The sequence below is a fragment of the Mirounga leonina genome, unplaced genomic scaffold, assembly GCF_011800145.1.
Source record: "Mirounga leonina isolate KUSES-001 unplaced genomic scaffold, KU_Mleo_1.0 Mir_165, whole genome shotgun sequence".
NCBI classification, from domain to species: domain Eukaryota; kingdom Metazoa; phylum Chordata; class Mammalia; order Carnivora; family Phocidae; genus Mirounga; species Mirounga leonina.
The window spans coordinates 41163529-41184264 of NW_023270415.1; the positions used below are offsets into that span (position 1 = coordinate 41163529).

The 20736-nt window shown below is 44.0% G+C and overlaps 1 protein-coding gene across 1 annotated transcript in view; it reads right to left on the bottom strand.

The window, feature by feature from the left end:
• The window catches only part of CDH17 (cadherin 17), a 72525-nt gene that overhangs the window by 15180 nt on the left and 36609 nt on the right, over positions 1–20736 (bottom strand). The window contains exons 8-13 of the mRNA XM_035011533.1: positions 19719–19850; positions 19266–19416; positions 14510–14725; positions 10766–10842; positions 8659–8850; positions 143–387 (exon numbers count right to left, since the gene is read on the bottom strand). Coding sequence (XP_034867424.1) covers positions 143–387; positions 8659–8850; positions 10766–10842; positions 14510–14725; positions 19266–19416; positions 19719–19850 — 1013 coding nt within the window. The remainder of the gene's footprint in view (positions 1–142; positions 388–8658; positions 8851–10765; positions 10843–14509; positions 14726–19265; positions 19417–19718; positions 19851–20736) is intronic.

A 20736-nucleotide genomic window follows, 5' to 3' on the forward strand; every position in this document is an offset into this window, starting at 1 on the left:
GATACAGCTTCAGATCACCGGCTGCTTTCTTAGAGGAGAGCACTGGAGTCAGACCAGCTTCTCTATCCCTCCCAACCCTTCCTCCTCCCCACTGGCCATGGTCCCAGCACAGCTGGGCCTACCCAACACTGCTCTCCTCTACCTTATATCCAGATTTTCCGGATCCCTGGCAGTCACATTGCCCACTTTAGTGCCTATAGCCACATCTTCACTGACTTTTGCTTGGTATACGCGCTCGGAAAATTCTGGTACTTCATTCACATCTGTCACAATAAGTCTGAACGTGGCAGAAGAGCTGGTGTTGTAATTTACACCAGACACCAAAGGCTCATGATTTTCCGCTTGGAACACAATATCGTGAATGGCTGTTGTTTCAAAATCAAGAGGCTGTGTAGGGGGAGAAAAAAGAGGAAAAATTAATTTGGGGGATGATTGGCTCCCTTAAAAGCTTCATTCCCAATGGTCCTTTAAAAACGTTCTTACAGGGGCACTTGGGTGGCTCAGTCAGTTAAGCGTCCAACTCTTGATTTCAGCTCAGGTCTTGATCTCAGGGTCGTGAGATCGAGCCCCACGTTGGGTGTGGAGCCTGCTTAATATTCACTCCCTCTCCCTTTGCCCCTTCCCCCATACACTCTCTCTCTTTCTCTATAAATAAATAAATACTTTCTTACAGAGCAGCAGTTCCCAATTTGGTATCAGCAAAAACCTACTTGTCAGAATGATAACAGAGCCAAAGTCTTTGCTGCAGGACTTATCAGAGCTTTCGATGTGCTAGATGCATTATGACTCTCCTAGAAGAGGAAATCAATGCAGCGTCCCTTAAATTTATGTAACCCTGGGATACTTCATTCACTGAGCAGAAACTTACTAGTTCTCTCAAGAAAATTCTCAGAAGACAGCTAGGGAAAGGCTTATATACAGACATCCACATTGTATAGAGAATGATTTCCCAGGGACCTCCGAATCCAAACCCCAAAATAAAGAACTTACCTGCATAAAAGGTAGGAGAGGTTAGCAGAGAAAATCGAAAGATAGAGGGTCTGCTCTTGTGACAGACTATGCTGGACAGAGCCAGGAATCAAGAATCAAGAAACCAACTTGAGTGTAGTATGAGGAAGAATCCAGCAGGGCTACCCAAGACAGAAGGAGTGGCTTCCAAAAACAGTAAATTCCCAACTCTGGTACCTTTCAAGAACAGGCTTAAACAACGTGTGACAGGCCAGCATAGAAAGGACTTCCGTAGCATTTCAGCAACTGGTTTTATGTGACTTTTAAGGTCTCTCTCAAGACATTGAGTCCATGATTCTCTGAGGGGAAAAAATTCCTAGTCCAAAAGGCCTAGTTGGGCTTCTCATCTGGGATTAAAAGGCTTCTGGGAATCCGTGAAGCCCTAGAAACCAAAACCTAAATATTTATATTATGCGCACAAGTGAGTATACAGTCACGGTCTCAATGGTACCAAGGACCTCAAAAACAAAGGAACCAAAGCGAAGCCCAAAAGGTACTTTATGGATTATGGATTATGGAAACTACATTATTTGATTCACTCTCCCAGGCCTATAAGACCCAGGATCTCTTGGTGAGCTGTCAGTCTTTTAACTTTAGTTTATATCAGTTTCTCATCGGTTGAACAAAAATGGTAATATCCATTCACGAACAGAAAAACTCGCGGAGGATTTGACACATGATTGCATTAGCTTGGCCTGCCCTTCCCTAACATCTGAAAAAGTTCTCCCCCTCAGGCAGGAGTTGGCTCAATGCTGTCCTCTCTACATCCAGTCCCCATCTGCTATCTCCAAATGGACAAGCTCCATGTCCTCTGTAATCTCTCAGTTTCTGACTCAAGACTCTAATTGTTTGGTTATCTACTTTAGATCCTCACTAAGCATAAGCTCTCTGTGTTATACTGATCTTTGCTTCTCCCCTCTTCCTTGGCACACAGTATCCATCGTGTATCAGTCAAGAAATAGAAAGATGAGGAAGACTCGGTCTTCATGGGCCCTTGAGGGCTCCAGTGGAAAAGACATTCTGGAGAAAATTCCCACTCTCCAGAAACCCCTCTCCTCCATGCACACACAAACACACACAACATCACAACCCAATTTCTAGTTCAAATAGAAAGTATGATAGAAAGGTTGTTCATATGGAAGAGAAAGAATTATGTGTGAAGATTCAAGGCCATTTGAGATAGAAAATAAGAAGCAATGGACAGGATATAATATAAAGGATATAAAATTTTGTAAGCCAGATGAGATGTAAAAAAGAGGTTGCTCACAGAGATAAGCACCCACTGTCTGCAGGCCATGGCCCCATGATGACATTTTGATCACCACCAAGTGGTCTGATAGGTCTCCCTACCTGGGGGTGGGATGCAAGCTGGAGCTTTTGACTCCCAGAGACCCACTCTTCATCTCGGGGAATGAAGGCAAGGGCATCAAACCGAGAAAGCCTGGTAGTTGGAACAGAAAGACAGCAGCCCCCAGAGCAAGCCTGCACTGTGGACAAAGGAAGCACTCTCTGCTCCTTGCTGGTCCAGCCAAGCCCAGGCTCAGGCAGGCAGCTCCACTCTCTGGGTGCTCAGACAGAAGAGGTGCATCCCATCCTCACACCAAACAGATCTTCAGGGGCCTCCCTGGCTTTCCCCTCCCATCACTGAGGCCCCCAGAGGTGGGCGATAAAGAAATGAGACACTACGTCTGCAAATGGGAAGCAGCCTGTATCATCAAGATAGAATGCGTGACGCTGAGACAGAGAAGACTGTGCATCCAGCTAAGGAGCTGGAACGTCATCCTTGAGGAGCAAAGGGAGGCACAAGGCACAAGAACTGATGTGGTCAGATTTTTTTTTTTTTTGGAAAATAACTCTGGGAGCAGCCACGTGAGGGGTACCCACCCTCGACTGGGAGACCAGTTAGGAGAGGGCGTCAGTGCTCCTTAAACACATACTGAATGGAAGAACAAAGGAGAAAGAAGCAGCCTGCCATTGATCGGAGTGCTTAACTTTCACACCAGGAAAAACACTGAGCCAGATCTTCCAGGGAAAAAATCAGAAATGAAAGATGCTAAATTAGCAAATGATCATCAGCAGAACTTAATCAAGGAGAAGCCTTATCAAACCCTGTGTATCGTCGTTCATAACACGGGGATGTGCCTGCAAAGCCAAGTCAAGAGACCTATCATGGCCTCCTGGGATGGTTGTGGGTCCCATCTGATGAGATACAGTCATCAAATGAGCTCACAAAACATGCTCAGGCCACCTTTCCTCTTCAGACAACTGCTTGAGTTAAATCAAACCCAGTGATTTAGATTCAGCCTGGAGGCAGAGATAGAAGTGCTGAGAGAGAGGAGTGCAGACTGGGGATATGTAACATTGTCACCAGTGATCACTGATGAGGAAAAGTGCGTGCGTTACTTTTCCAAATGACACTTAAGCTAGTTAAAAACAGGTCAAGGACTGAGAATTCAAAATGACCAGCCATGATAGAGAAGTGACAACGTTTGCATTTAAAGAAATTAAAGCTGAAACAAAACCCCAAATTTCAAAAAGGGGATCCCATAGGGGAATTGTCAATAAGCCAGGCAGGACTCAAAGGAATAGACTTGCCGCTCCTGATACCCGCTTGGCCCCAAGACTATTGTGTTCTACCGCATGACTGGCCAGAGCTTTGGGCAGCAGTAAACATTGAGGAGGACAGCATTTCCAAAACTTGTTTAATCCTCAACATCACGTTGGAATGTGAAGTAATAGAAAAAATATATATTGTTCTCTGCCCCTGGTTCCTGACACTGAGCTCCTAAATCCCTTGGAATTTCCTGGGTGAGAGGAATACCTTTTGTTCTAATGAAGCCATTCTTGATGGGCTCCTGGGTTGCTTCGGGATGGAGGCTGCTCACCAGAAAGATCAAGCACTTCTGGCCCCACCTGCACCTCCCAGGAAAGGGAGAGAAAGCTAGAGATTGAGTTAATGATCAACCCTGTCTATACGATGAAGCCTCCATAAAAATCCCACAAGTTCAGAGAGCTTCCAGGTTGGTGAACATATCCCATGTTCTGGGAGAATGGGGCACCCCAACTCAAGAGTAGGAAGAAGCTCCAGCACTGGGGAAACTTTCCAGACCTTGCCCTATGGATCTTTTCATCGGCTGTCCCCCTATGTCCTTTATCATATCCATGATACAATAAACTAGTCAATGTCCATGTTTCTCTGAGTTCTGTGAGCTATTTTAGCAAGTGGTGGGACCCAAGGAGGGAGTCACAGAGCCAACTTACAGCCAGTCGCTCCAAAGCACAGATGACAATCCGCGATTTGCAACTGGCTTCCGAAGAAGGGGCAGTCTCGTGGGACTGAGCCCTTACCCTGTGGAGTCTGTGCTATCTCCAGGTAGATAGTCCCAGAATTGAGTTAAATTGTAGGCCTTCAGGCCGGTGTCAAAGAATTGCTTGGTGTGGAAACGCACACATGTAGTGTCAGAAACGAGAGATGCTAAATTAGCTCGAATTAATCAGAATTAAAATAATGCTGGACATTTATTAAGTTTACTCTGTGCCGGGTGCTGGGCTAAGAGCTATATATGTATTTTCCCGTTTAATTCTCCGGCATCCTTTTCAAGAAGGTGCCACCATTTTGCCTATTTTTACAGATGAGAGACCTGAGGCTTTGAGAGCTGACCCCCTATGGTCAAGGTCGCAGGGCTAGTAGGTGGCAACACAAGGCCTCAACAGAAACCATCTCCCTAATGGTTTCTGGTTTCTGGTTTCTGGGGTCAAGTTCCCAGCTCTGCCACGGCTGGGAGACCTGAACCTCATCTGCACAGTGGAGCTTAGCTGTGCCTTGGCTGAGGTCAGGGTGGAGCACTAAGGAGAAGGGATGCAGACATGCTCCGTAAAGTGAAGTGGACTACAGTCGGGCAATAGGGCTTCCTAGGCCAAATCTGCCCACAATTAGCATATCTGTAATTCAGGTGAACAGTTCCTGATAGAAAGGTGACTAAGAAGCTTAGTTTCTGGATAGGACACCCAAAGCACAGGCTGTAAAAGCAAAACTACACCAGTGGGGCTACATCAAACTGAAAAGCTTCGGGAGAGCAAGGGAAATCAGCATCGGCTTGAAAAGGCAACCTACAGAATGGGAGAGATTATTTTACAAACCAGGTATCTGATGAGAGGTGATATGCATCGTATTAAGAAGAAACTCCTGCAAATTGCTGGCATAAAAAACCCAAAATGACCTGATTTTTACCTAGAAATGACTAGGCAAAGGACTTAAGTAGACATTTCTCCAAAGAAGACATACAACTAGCCAACAGGTATATTAAAAGATGCTCAACATCACTACTCATCAAGGAAATGCAAATCAAAACCACACCTGTTAGGATGGCCATTATCAAACTTAAGAAAGAAGTGCTGGCGAGGATGTGGAGAAACTGGAACCCTCATGCACTGTTTGTGGGAATGTCAAATGCTAGGGCTGCTGTGGAAAACAGCCTGGAGGTTCCTCAAAAAACTGAAAACTAGAACAACTATATCCAGCAATCCACTCCTGACTATTTGCCCCAAAGAACTGAAAACAGAATATTTGCTCTCCCATGATCATGCAGCATTAATCCCGGTAGCCAAGAGGTGAACACAACCAAAATGTCAACTGACAAATGAATGGATAAGGAAAATGTGGTATATACACACTATGGAAAATTATACAGCCTTTTCAAAAGAGAAGAAAATCCTGCCATATGCTACAGCATGGAAGAAACTTGAGAACATTAAGCGAAGCCAGTCACAGAAGGACAAATTATGTTTGCCTTCATGTCTTTGAGCTACCTGGAAGAGTCAAACTTACAGAAATGAAAAAGCAGAATGGTGGTCACCAGGAGCTGGAGGGTGGGGGAAAAGGGGAGCTGCTGTTCAAGGAACATAGAGTTTCATTCTTGCAAGCAAAAGAGATCTAGAGATGCTCTACAACAGGGGCATATAGAGAAGGTACACTATAAAATGTAAGAGGATAGATTCCATGTTATGTGGTTTTTTTTAAAGATTTTATTTATTTATTTGACAGGGAGAGACACAGTGAGAGAGGGAACACAAGCAGGGGGAGTGGGAGAGGGAGAAGCAGGCTTCCCGCCGAGCAGGGAGCCCGATGCGGGGCTCGATCCCAGGACCCTGAGATCATGACCTGAGCCGAAGGCAGATGCTTACTGACTGAGCCACCCAGGCGCCCCTATGTGTTTTTTTTTAAACTAGTTTTAAACATTAAAAAATTATTAACACAAAGGTTCAAAAGCAGTGGTAGACCCCTAGCAGCTTAATTGTGTAGGGAATTAGAAGCCTAAGTCATACACAAGTAACCACATTATAGAGTCTAATTTATTTAAAACACTGAAAACAGTATAAATACATGCATCTGTCATAGTGAATACAGACATCCTAAGGGCGGCTGGTTAACATTTGGGGTATCCTAATCAAGAATCCACACCTTAGGGTCAGTTGTTGCTGAGCGTTGAAGAGATCTTAATCAGAGATGCCCGCTCCAGAGGCAGCTACTGCAGGCCTTGAGCGACTAGCTCAAGCAGCACTGGAAGGTTTGTTAATTGGCAGAGTGATCTTACAAAGAGAGGAAGGTGGTATCCTTCCAAGTGGTATCCAAGACATGCGGTTTGGTTTAAAATATACTATAATCTCTCAGTCATCACATGAACGAGAGTGTGAGCATCTGGCTAGTCCAGCAGCCTATACCCTTCAGAGTTCTAGAGCTCCAGTTCTGTTCTGTCTCTGTCTCAGATCCCTTTTCTTTGGACAGTCAGACAAATCCTTTCACTAGAATACTATTATCACAGTGCCCGAAGGACAGAGAGCTAGGATTTCACAGGCCTAAAGCACAAGTTGGATGACTGTTTTTGTGCTTGTCTGTTAATAACTGTGTATAGGACAGAATTCAATTATTTATTCAGCCAACCAATACTGATCAAACTCTCCTATGTGCCAGGCAGCATTCCAGACACTAGGAATACAACCACAAAACAAAAAGGATATGACAAGGATTTTGGTCAGAAGCCTGCTGGATTGTAACATACCTCCTCATGTCAAGGTTGTGTGGAAGACTACTCACAGCTCGCACCCACCACTAATCATTCGGGGTCACCAACATCTCCCTAAAGGTGCCCATTAGCCACAAATGGTCCAATTAACTTAAGTTGGCTCCCAACAAGCCACCACGAGAAAATGTTGACATGTGGGAATCGTTCGTACCGAGATGGGCAGGCCTCTATCTTCTCTTAGATGTCTAGAGAGCTCTGGTCCTGGGAGAAACTGGGAGCTGTCTGCCCCCTCCTGCTGGGAAAGGATCCAGCCTGCTGCTTGGACCACCCACTGCCAACTCTGAAAACTGCCCTTTCCTTTATCTGATCCTTCTGCAATTCTTCTTCTCCATGTAGACAGCCATGAACAGGGTGGGGGGAGTCGTCCCTAGTCCTTTTCCAAATGTCAGACTGACACAGGATCCTAATGGTTTCAGTTGGTCCTCACACAAACTTCACTGCCGGAGCCCCATGAGGCCCTTTGTTGGAGGTGAAGTGTATGGTAATAATAGGATCAGAATCCCGAAACTCTGCCCCCAGGCTCGCGTTGGCACTAGCACTTTTATCCCCGTGCCTCTATCCATCCTCTGTGAAATTATTCCACTTCATCTTCCTCTTCAGCTTTCCTTGATTCTGGTCTAAAACTTTCCTCCTGAGCCTTTTTTGCAGCCTCTAGCACACCACACCATAAAGCACCAACACCCAACCATGCCTACGGACCCACTATTGCTGTAATTCTGACCCCTTATAAATCCGAATATATCAGATGACATTGAGTGATGCTTCCTATAGAGTCATCTGGTAAACCATTTACATGCTGTAAAGCATAGATGAGGCAGCCATGGAGAAAAAGGTCAAGATTTAGGTGTATACGGTAGGCGGTGGGAGAAGACTGAGGGAGGGCTAGAAAGATCCTGCACAAAGAAGCAGGGACTATAGTAATCAAGACTTTGGCTCTAGACTTCCTAGTCCTTACAGAAGGTAAGATAACGTGAGAGCCAGTGAGTTTAGCAATATCAGAAAAGATGAAAGTAGGGGATTGGCAGGAAGGATAGGATGAAAGGATAAGTCTATTAAACCTTGAAAAGAGATCTATGGCTGACACATTGGAGGGTCTACAGCCTTAAGGGCTCATAGGGCTCATCCAGTCTAATAGCCCACATTTGCAAAAGGAGAGGTAAAGCCCTCAGCAAAACCTCCACGCTCCCAAGATTTAACAAATAAAAATATAGAACACCTAGTTAAATTTGAACTTTAGGTAAACAACAAACAGTTCTTTTACTAGAAGTATGTCCCAAATATTGCATGGGACATACTTTTTCTAAAAAATCATTTATCCTATATTTTACATATTTTATATGGCAACCCTACCTCCCTCCACAAAGGTTACTTGCTCAGCAACAGACCCAGAACTAGAATCCTGGCCTTCTGTCTTTCAGGAGGATGAGAATGAATGGGTGCTCTAGGAGTCCCTCACCACACCTGAAAGGTAACGGCTAATCCACTATCTCTGCTTATCGATCCTTGCACTGTCATAAGAAACTTGATTTATAAAAAAGAAAAAAAATCCATTAAAGAGGCTCTTTACCCTTTTAATTATGACATATCCAGCATTGGTTTGGGGATCTGTGTCAACCCCCAGTCGTCTGTCACTATCTCCCTGTGTAATACGATACAGGATTTTAGAACTCCCAGTGAATGGCTCATCAGCATCTGTGGCCTGGATGGTTAAGATGGTGGACCCAACGACTGTGTCTTCAGCAAGGGTTAGGCTTCCATACTAAGAAAAAAACAGGGGAAGGAAATGAGAATGTCCGTTGTCATCAAGCATAATCTCCAAAGGGCAAATCTGTCTCTTTGGATTCACAATGAACACAAATCATAGTTTGCATCAATACTTACCAAGCATGTTTTCCTACCAATAAATATGTGGCCGTTGATTTTGACATCAGTCATCCTCGTAGACTGATATCCATTGCACCAAGAAACATGTCTCGGGGAGCTACTGGTAGGATTCTAAAACAGATTCCCCTTCTCACATCCAATATGTTTATTAACTGCAGTTATTATACTAGTAATGATATAAATAAATAGCTACTATGTGTTGAGTACCTAAATTATGGCAGGCATTTTACATATATTATTTTAGTTAATCTGTAATCCACCAAGGAAGAGAGGTTAAGAGGTTGAACTTTGGAGTCAAACAGCCTGGGGATGAATCCTCAGCTTGCCACTTAGTAGCCGGGTGACCTGAAGTAAGTCACTTCATTTCCTCAAGTCTCAGTTTCATCATCTGTCTTACAGAAATAATAGCAACACAACCTATGTCTTGTTTGCTGCGGGGATTGAGAGAGATAAAGCATGTAAACCCCCTCAATGCCTGGCACATGATAAGGACTCAGGAAAGATAAGCAACAAAGCACCCTATCAAGTAGCTATACTGTCATTTCCGTTTGGCAGAAAAGCAAAGGATTGGAGAGGTAAACCGCACCCAGGAGCTCACAGCTGGTAAGTCACAGAATTGGGACTCAGGCCCATGCTTGTCCAACTCCAAAGCTTGTGTTCTTGCTCACTGGCCCGGACCAACCCCCACCTCTCTGCTGAAAATCTCCCAGGTCATCCCTATTGGCGTCATGATCTTAAAGATGGTAACAGGCAGGGCCCAGGGGAGGCCTGGGGCAATGACAGACGCCCACTTGCTCTCTCTCAGGTACAGTTTGCATTTCCAACTCCCAAAGCAGGATCTTCTTACCCTCAATGTAAAACCACTGTCTAGATGGAACACAAGAAAACCACAACCCAAGGAAAGGCTCCTGGAGACTGAGAAGGAATGGGCTCTTTATCTCATGCCTGTGGGGCCCCAGCGCCTGCTACCCCTTAGGTTCAGACACACCTCTTGCCGCCCCAAACCCTCTCATAAATCAATTCCCTTTGTCACAGCTTCGTCCCTATTTTGATTTATGATCATCATCACAGGGCTCTGGGCTATCCCATAAGTGACTTCAAACATGACAGAACAATCTAGTCAAATGGACTTCTCTCTGCTCCAGAATAGAGATCTCCCTTTTAAGGGAAGCAGTGGTAAAGCCACCCCCAAGTTTAAAGCCCATATCAAAATAAGTGAACGTTTTTCTTGATGTTCTCTCAACTGATCTTTTTTCCCCTGCTCTTTCTGCCCAATTTTCCTAATTCTTGCAACTGTCTTAAGCACGTTCTTCTTTGGCTTAACCGAGAGGTCAGTTTTCCCTTTCTCTTTCTCTTACCCAGTTATTGCAAACAGAGTTTAAATCACCAGTATTCCAAATATTAAGTTTTTGACTAAAAATGCTTGTTTGAGACCTAGTGGTAATCCATTCACTGTCACAAAATATATAAGGACAAAATGCAAGTAGCCATTCAAATCCTTTCAGTTTGACAAAGCTTGTCATTGCAGCTTTTAAGCAAGCCCTTGGAAGAAATGAGCCATTGGGAGGAGTTTATAAACAGATGTTCCCAGATACTCTAACAGTGAATGCCGTTGTTCCCTGAAGATTTCCAATGAAAATGGTGTCTGGGTTTGTTACCAGTGTACTGACTAGAAAGTTACCTTTAAAGTCTGGAATTTTTCCTAACTACCCGCTGTGTCTTTATCCCAGAAGTAAGGGTCAAGTAATACGAACACAGCAAAGATAAAACAACAGGTGAAAACTACTCACATCTGATTTTTCGAAGATGGGGATCTGGTCATTGATATCAATAACATGGACCTGCACATGACAGAGGGTTTTGAAATCTGAAAATCAAAGTCAAATCACAAAAATATTCATTAAACATCATGTGTTAAAACCAGAAATCTGCAAGAAACACATTGGCAAGGGAAGTGACAGTCACAGCCACAACCCTGCTACTGACATGCAGTGTTTGTGGGGACAGGATCCTCTGCTCCCCACCTGCACCCACAAGAAGGTCAGCAAAAGGAGGCTGGAGAAAGCTCTGGGAGAAGCTTCCCTGGCTGTCCCACTGTCCTCCAACCGCTCCTTCCCAGGTAAGACTCGTTCCTCATCAAGACTGGTTGTTTGGTTTGTTTTTTTTTTTTTCCTGTGAAGCAACCTCTCTTTTCTAACTAGTGAAACTTATGTAACCTTCAAAACCTAGAGCAAAACTATCTTTCCAGAAGGCCTTCCCTGAGTCACCCAGCCAGCTATCTTTCCTTCTCTGAGCACTTCCGGCACTAACCATCTTGCATCTCCTCTGTCCTCCATGGTGGGAAGGTTGGGTGCCTATTCCTCCAAATGAGGGAAGAAGCAGTACAGTTAGCCCCCTTCAAGAGGCCTGGCTACCCAGACTGTGGGAGGCAAGAGGGGTTCAGAAGTAGCTCATGGAACCCTGGGAAAATGACACAGGCTTTGAGGGGTGGGTTTGACAATTCAAAGATCTAGTCCGAGAGAGCAGGTTCAAGCAAGGTCCAAGATGAGCGTGGAATACAGGTGGGGATGGGGTGCCAGGGATATATCCAGAATGAGAAACAACATGACAGGTTCTCTGTTGGGGTCACCATGGCTCTAAACCATGATGTACTGTGTTGTATAATAGCTAAGACTCAGGGCTCGGGAGTCCCACTGTTGAATTCTGACTCTGTCCCTTATCAGATGTGGGAGAGCTTATCAGATGTGTGTCCCTCCAGGTCTCTGCGTCTCAGTTAGTTAATCTATGAAATGTAGATAATAACAGAACTGGGGTTCTTGTCATAATACAAACTGTCAGCACTCTCTGTGTACCAGGCCCTGCATGAAGTGCTTTACCAGCATTACTCATTTCATTGTCATACAAGTTTCATGACGTAGATACTATGATCGTCCTCATTTAGTTCATGAATGAGGAAGTCACAGGATAGAGAAGTTAGGTAACCAGACTGAGGTCACACAACTAACTAGTGGTCAAGCCAGAATTCAAATCCTTGTGCTCCCTTTGCCTTCTCTGTCTGCTCTCCACCCTTCCACCCCGCTCCGTGTCCTGGGAAGCTGACCTCAGAGACTGCATCCGGGCACCCTGGCTGCTGCCAGGGGATGGGAGGAGGGGCAGGAGGAGAGAGGTCGGGGGATAGTTCCCCCCAGCAGCCTCTTCTGTAGGCAAAAGTAGAGGGCTTGTTCCTTCGTGGAATGTTCCCTTCAATCGCCCCTTCACACCTCCGTGGAGGGAGGCTGTCCATTGCACTTCGTGCCTCCAGTTGGTTTCCCTTAACCCTGCCCACAACCTTTTCAAATAATCTCTTCTTTAAACTCTTCTTGGTTATTCCTTGTTTCCTGCTAGGATCCCGACAGATACACTCAGGCAGTCTAACTCCAGAGATGGTGTCCAATGCACTGGACATGAGGCCAGGCTTGTGATCTAATAACAATTGAATTATAATAATGGATGCTGATAAAAGCTGGGGTCAGTCTCCAGAACATTTGAGGACAACAAGAATGGTTAACAATGGGTCGGGGGTAGAGGGGGGGTGGTTTGCCAGGACCTGAACTCGCTGGCTCCCAGCTCTGCACAAACCTCACTTGGGCCAGTAGTGTGGCCTCCTGGGTAGCGAGCCCTCTCCAATTTTATGTAAAACTATGTTAATTAAGCCTAGTCTCTAGGCTATATTAGTGCACAATTTAATGTTTAATTCCATCTGCATGCATATATGTTTATGTATAAATCTATTTTGTTATCTGGTCCCTGTTCTCTATAGATGTACTCACGAACATAGACAATTTGTAATCTGATTTCCACCTTATGCTCTTATAGCCTCATATTACTTCAGGTCTCCCTGCATTTGTAGATGGAATTTCTTCTCCTCCATAAGCTCTGCACTATTTCGTAACTTGTCATATTCATCCTTCAAAACTCAGCTCAATGACACCTCTTCCAGAAAGCCTGACCTGCTCTCTCCCTCCACTAAGTCACTCATATCCTTCATGGGTTACCTTGTACATGTTTCTTGTAATTTATTCATTCACATGTCCATCTCCTTTATCATGAATGCTCCTTGAGGACAGACCCTGGGTCTTATTCACCTGTGTATCTTCAATACCTTGAATGGTGTCTCATGCAAGGTAAGTGCTCAGTAACTGTTTGCTGAAAGAATGGATGGTTAATGGTGTGAAATTGTTAATTCACCATAGGCAGGGATGATTTATTATACTCACTTCTGTTGTACCTCTTAACATAATTCTGGACATATATAGTAGGCCCTCACTATTTGCCAAATTACTAACTTCCAAAAAGCCTGTATTGGGGGCCTGTTAAACCCTAATTCTCTTCGGTATGTCAACATCTGTACAAAGGGGGAAATGTGAGGAGTGGTGTGAAATGATGCTCTTTTCTTCTCCATACCTATATAATCTGTGACTCCTAGCACAATGATTACTGAACTATTTGGTCATCTGAGATTGGGTGCTCATTAACTCAGAGAAAGATTGTTAACCTAGGAGTGTGTGTGTGCCCCCAAAATCAATCTGGCTCTGAATACATGTGTTTTTGTGTGTCTGTGCACAATCGTCCAAAAATGCATGCATTTGTTAGAGAACGCACAGTTTTCATCAGATCTTCAAAGGGTCTTGTGAGCCAACAAAGATTAAGAACGACTTGCTTTGAAATTATATAGGAGTCAGGAACAATGTCTCCTGACGTCTCATGGCCAAGTGAGGGGTGATAGAAGACAGACCTTCCCCAAAGATGCATTTCTCCTCCACTTTCATACAATAGAGTCCTTAGACTCTTTCATACAGTAAGAGTCCTTGGAGTCCAAAAGGGAGAATTGGAAAATACGATTAATGTTCTGGGTCATGATCTCAGTGGCCATGAGAATAGGCCTTGCCGACCTCCAACAACAGGGAACTTAATTGATGATGGCTCCCTGCTGTGCTCTGACATCCAGCAGCACGTTTGCATGGAGGACTTGCTTCCCATGGGCTGCCCCTAGCCAGTGACTAGGCAAGGCAGGCAGGCCAAGACAGCCATGTTCTAGGAGATCACAGACTCATTCGGTGGACAATTTTGGACTTCCCAGGGGCCTTGGCCAACTTTTTTTTGACTCTCTGCGGTCTATGGTACTCCCACCAGCCTTCCTTCACTCAGGGTTAGGCTTGTACTGTGGTCTGATGGCTCCCCCAACCTTCTCCGGACATCCCCCCCCCCCATTTTTTTCTCATGGGCCTTTCCCCTAATAAAATCCTTATACATTTAATCCCCTTTTGGCATCTGCTTCTCAGAGGACCGGAACTAATACAATAATGTTGCCTGAGCTGTAACTCTGGCCTCTACCGCGTTGGACCAACTGCCTCTGTGCTCCATGTGTGTCTTACGCAGGAAGCAAGAGCTCTCGGATGGCATCCTGTAATACACCCAGGCATCAGAGCAGCCTAACAAAGCACAACTAGAAGGAAAACAGGGATTTTCCTTTTGACAGTGAACGTGATACCAACCTTTGTCAGCCACCTCCACAGTCAGGTTATACTGAGGAGTGTCTTGCTTCTTCAAGGACCGCTCAGCTAACTGGAACACTCCTGAGTAGGTTTGGACCAGGAAAAGTCCTTCCTTGGGAAACGTGGGGATTTGATCCACAATTCTGTATATTAAAACACTGTTGGCAGTGTTTTCTTCATCATCGTCGTGGGCAGTGAAAGTCCCTATATTGCTCCCTGTGGAGAAAGAATAAAAGGAATCCATCCATTACAGATTCTATTTAATCTACTGTATTCAAAATGGGTTCACTGGATAAGCACATCCCTAGAAAGTACTGTAAATCACTTTGAGTAGCAGACTACAGTTCTTACATTTATTTGGTTCTTCTAACTCTTTCCATAATGTAGTGTGTTGAGCAGTATATTATTAGTCTGATAGGGCCAGCATAACAAAGCACCACAGATTGGGCAGATTTAACAACAGAAATTTATTTTCTCACAGTTTTTGAAGGCTAAAGGTCTAAGATTAAGGGGTTGGCAGGGTTGGTTTCTTCTGAGACTTCTCTCCTTGGCATCTAGATGACTGTCTTCATGTGTCTTCACCTGGTCATTCCTCCAGACGTGTTTGAGTCCAAATTTTCTCTTCTTAGAAGGACATTAGTCATATTGGATTAAGACCCGCACTAATGACAGTATTTTACCTTAACTACCTTTTCACAGACCCTAGCTCTAAATAATAGTCCCCCTTTGAGGTACTGAGGGTTAGGATTTCACCATATGCATTTTAGGGGGGACAGAATTCAGCCAATAACAAATAGCATCCTACAAAAATTCATGTCCACCTGGAACCTCAAATATGACCTTATTTGGAAATAAAGCCTCTGCAGATGTAATTAGTTAAGGATCTTGAGATGAAATCATCCTGGACTTAGGGTAGGCCAAAATCTAGTGATTGGTGTTCTTATTAGAAGATCAGATGACACAAGACACACACAGAGGGGGTGGCCATGTGAAGGAGGAGGCAGAGACTGGAGTTACGCCATAAGCAGCGAGGAATGCCAGGAGCCACCAGAAGCTAGAAGAGGCTGGGAAGAATTCTCTCCTAGCTGGCATCTTGATTTTAGACTTCTGGCCTCCGGAACTGTGAGAGAATACATTTCTGTTGTTTGAAGCCAAGTTTGTGGTAATGTGTTACAGCCACCCTTGGACACTGATAGACAAGACAAATGGTGTAACTCGACAAGGAAAAGCCAACTGTGGCTTGCTTCTAAGCAACTTCATGCAACAACTGCAGAGACTGACCCCACCCCGCAGATAACACAGGGCAAAGAACAGGCACACATCCCCCGCCTTGCTGCGGGTTATGGCCCTATGTATTTTATTCCTGTGAGTGTTTCGGTCTGGGGAGTTCCAGCAGGCAGAGGCTATGACTCACTGCTCCCTCCAGTTCTGGGTGAGTTGTAATAGGTTCTGGATCATCTTGCTCTGTGAAATGAGAATCGTGGGTTTCCAATAGGCAGCAAGAATCCCACCATGGGGCTAAAACTTGAATACATCCCAGTTGTGGAGTTAGGTTTCACCCCTTCCCCAATCAATTTGCATTCGCTGACTTACATGGAAATTTGGAGGTGTTGTCTTTTCTTTTCTTTTCTTTCTTTTTTTTTTTTTTTTTGAGGGGGGAGGTAGGGAAGTTTTTATGTTATGTCTGTCATGGAGCTAGACACATGTAGACGTGTCCCGTGGGCTGGGAGGGGGCATCATGACCAACAGGGCACAGGCGAATATTTACCCAAGAGAGTAGCAGCTGCTTTTGCTGAATCCACTACAACCAAGTCACCTTTGTGGCATGCATCTGCCCTTAAGTGTCTGTGTGTTGGGATGAAAGAGTATCTTACTGAATCCTGTGATCCTCTGGGGTCGGAGAAGCCCTGCTTTGGACCTCTCCTCTCAGCAAGTTAAGTGTAACACAGAGGACACTGTTCTTCTCCCACCTCACAGGAAAATTCCAGCTGTCAGAGGCACCATAAGGACTGTTGACATCAGTGACCAGGGAAATTCCAGCAGAGGATGCCTCTTTGGTGGGAGCAGAGAACTTTTTGGACGCGCCAGAAGGAAAAGGAGGGCCAGGTCTCTGAAGAACAAAGGCCAGGAACGAGTGCAGCCCAAACTGATTCAGAGGTATTTACAGCAGCTCTTGGGGTACTCAGAAATACTTTAAGGAGGTGGGGCTTTTACGAAAAGCTAAACTTCCTGTATGAACACATAGGATTTGGTAACAAGTGGGATTTCAGAATTAATATTGGCACTGCTAAAACTTGGGGACGTGAGTCCCACAAGATTCTAGCTAATCAAAGACACCAAAGAGGAGACTATCAACACACTAAGGAATAATTTAGTATTTTATTGAGCTAGACAGTAAGGCCCCCAAAGGGCAGGGACATGGTTTTGTACCTCTTTTAGGCTAAATATAAAGAACAGACTCAATCTCTGTTGATTTATAAGAATTCCTGGTCCATTAAGTCTACTATTCGACACTTTGTGAGACATTGTCGCAAAATAAATTCTCACCTTTACAGAGGCAAATAGCTCCCTGGGCCCCTGAACAATTTATTCTACCAACAATGACTTCCTCACCAGTCTCAGAAAACTAGTACTATCCTCTTCACAAAGGTAGGCAGCTTCTAAAATGGTTCCCAGTGATCCCCCATATTGGAGGTGTAACACCCTCCTTCTGAGTGTGGGCTGAGCCTAGTGACTCACTTCTAATCAATGGAATATGGTGAAAGTGACGGATGCCACTTCAGAGATTACATTATAAAAAATACTGCCTTTCATCTTGCTCACCATTTTTCAAGGTCTTCCTGCCCGCCCCCCCCCCACCAAACTTTCCCTCTGAATCAAAGGTATGCATCAGAGCTGCACTCTGATTCCTGACTCACAGAAACCGTGATATAATAAATGTTTGTTTGAAGCTGCAAAGTCTGGGGACTGTTTGTTATGCAGCAATAGATAATGAATACACCAAAATGTTAGGCCCTATAAAAGAGACTTGAGGGATCATCTGGAAAGTTCTTCAAAGGTCTTCTGCCTTCATTCAGTATCACAGACCAGAAATCTGGGAGGTTTTCAAAAAGGGTGATGCCACAAGTATTTCTTGGCTATTGTCACTCATTCCATTGTTACACAACATCACTGTTAGAAGATTCTTCCTTGTAATTAATTAAAATCCTTCACGCTGTCATGTACCCCTTCCTGCTGCAGAAACATTAGAATAAATGAAAAAGACAGGCCCTAAACAAAACACACTGACCACAGGCCACCTATATAGGACTCCTGACAGCAAGAAAAAAAAACAAAAACAAAACAAAACAAATAAAACATGCACATTGAGCAAACAAGCCACAGGAGCAGGGCCCATCATGCTGCCAGAACAGCACCCACTGTGTCAAAAATGTGTAGCAAGAAGAGTAGAGCGATCAAAGAAAATGATGAGAGTCTCCACAAGGCATGGGAGAGAGGATCTGCTCACAAGGACAACAGAGCCCGAAGAGTGGCAGTCATAAGAGACTGCTAACCTTGTAAGCCTCTGGAACTTGCACAAAACAACAGACAAACACATGTCAAGAAATACCAGCCTGTTCAATCAACGGGCTCATCAGCACAGGGTAATAGACAAGAGTTGTCCCAAATCCAGGGAAGTCACAAAACTCCCAGAAATCCTAATGTCCTCGTAGTAGAGGTCCCCTGTACAAAACTAAAGCCACCATTCGACACAGTAAAAGGCAACACAGCAGGTCAAGAAGACTTGCAAGGACAAAAAGAGGTAGGACTCGAACTTCATCTACCAGCTTCCTGAACTATTATTTGACGCCTAGAGAGGGAGGATCAAGGGTCAAAAGTCAACTTCCATTTTTGGTGCTTACTTACTGCAAGGTATCTGACATTGGATGTAATTATTCATCTAAATTATTTAGCAAATTTCATGAGATTTTATCTGTTACTGAGGTTGTTAGAAGGCAAATAAGAATCTATGGGAAAACCTTGCAAATGAGATAACCTTATATATGTATTCAGGATATGGGCATAAGTGGTTACAGTGCCAGGGGTAGTGGAAAGGGTGTAGAAGTAATAGTAGTAGTAGTAGTAACAGTAATAGTAGTGGGAGTAATCGTGGTAGCAGTGGTGGTAGTAGTTATAAAAGCTCCAATTTAATTGTGCAAGACTGTTGAATCTCAGATCTGTACCTCTGAAAAAAATAATGCAATATATGTTAAGAAAAAAAAGAAGAAGAAGAAGATAGCAGGAGAGGAAGAATGAAGCGGGGGAAATCGGAGGGGTAGACGAACCATGAGAGACGATGGACTCCGAAAAACAAACTGAGGGTTCTAGAGGGGAGGGGGGTGGGAGGATGGGTTAGCCTGGTGGTGGGTATTGAGGAGGGCACATTCTGCATGGAGCACTGGGTGTTATGCACAAACAATGAATCATGGAACACTTCATCTAGAACTAATGATGTAATGTATGGGGATTAACATAAGAATTAAAAAAAAAAAAAAAGCTCCAATTTAAGAACGCTACCCAGATATTATTTGAGCCGAAATACTGTATCTGTGTGATTCCCAAAGTGCGTTCAAATCTCTCTCCTGTGCCAGACATGCACAGATGATCCCCAATCACACTTACCTGCCCATCTTTTACCTGGTGGAGAGGAGAAAGGGATTGCGGACGTAACATATGGAGGACAATCACATGGCTTTGAACAGCTCCCATTTCTTACCTATATTTTCATTCTCCTGGACCTCAAATACGGTCACTGCAGATGGACATGTAGGTGGGTTATCATTAATGTCTTTAACTTTCACATGAATTTCCAGTGGGAATGAAAGCACTTGTCCAACCTCATCCTTTGCCACAGCATAAAAAACATACTACAACAGGAAGATCAGTGTTAAGACAGGACTCCTCCATCATCCCATTAAAAGGCAAAGAAAACAGCTATTTAATTTACCCCTTTATTTTCAATTTACTTTGAACTGGGAAACAAGAAAAAATGAAATGGGTCAGATCTGTGGGGTGCTCTCTTGTCTTTGAAAGCAAACATGTACTGGGGTTCAGGACCAGTTTGGGGTTTTTGTTGTTGTTTTTAAGTAAAATCAATTCTGCCCTGAGTTGTCCATAGGCACAGGACTCTGTCTTTGTTGCCCGTGAAACTCTTCCCAGATTTACTCACCGAATCCTTTTCTTCTCGGTCCAAGGGCTGAGTCACATAAATACCTCCTTCCTGGTCAATTGAAAATGGGAATCTTGGCAGCTTCTCCTTGTCAACTAAGAAGTATTGTGCACCTGGCTCATTCCACTGCACCTGTAAGGGCCACAGTGAGTTGTCAGGAGAGATATATCAAGACCAAGAGAACTGGAAAGGAATAAACACTTTTCTCGTTCTCAATCTGAAATTTCTGACAATCTCGTTTGTATGTCTGTGGTTTTCTATAACTACTTCATATTCAACCAAAAATAAGTCTTTTTTCCTTCTTTTTTTTAACCAAGTTATAGCGCTCAAAAAAAGCACACAGGGGTATTTTTCTTCTCTAAAACAACTTTTGTGAACCCTCTAAAGAGGCTGTGGGTTGTTCTTTTGGAAGTCTGACCATGGAGTCTTCCTACTATCCGTGCAACATCAATTTAAGGAACAAAATGTACTTTACAGCTGGTACTATCTGAGAACAAAGCCAAGAGGTATGACAAGTTTCTATAACTCCCCAGTGAAGATGATAAGAGCAATAGGAGACACTCTAACCTCATCTCCATGCCATGATTTAAGTAAGACAGATAGTTCAAAAGTAAAACACGTTCCTCCCCTGAATATTTAGTCTTAAAGAGATAAGAATAATTGCCAACTCCTAGTATTGTTTGTAAACAACTTGGCAAAAAATAAATAAACTCAGTAGTAAGATCAGTCCACTTGCTAGAGAGAGAGCCCGGCCTCTCTGATATTCTAATACTAATAATAACATCTACTGGGGGTTTGCCATATGCCAGATGCAATTCTAAACACTTTTAAGTATTATCTCATTAAATTCTCAAAGAGCCCAATGAGGTAGAGCGGTGGAGACAATTGTTATACCCATTTTATGAATGAGGAAACTAGGGCACAATGTTTAAGTGACTTGCCCAAGCTCCTATGGCTATCTGAAATTTCCAGACTGAACTATTCTCTTAGACCAGCTCGGGAAGGGTATCAAGGAGCC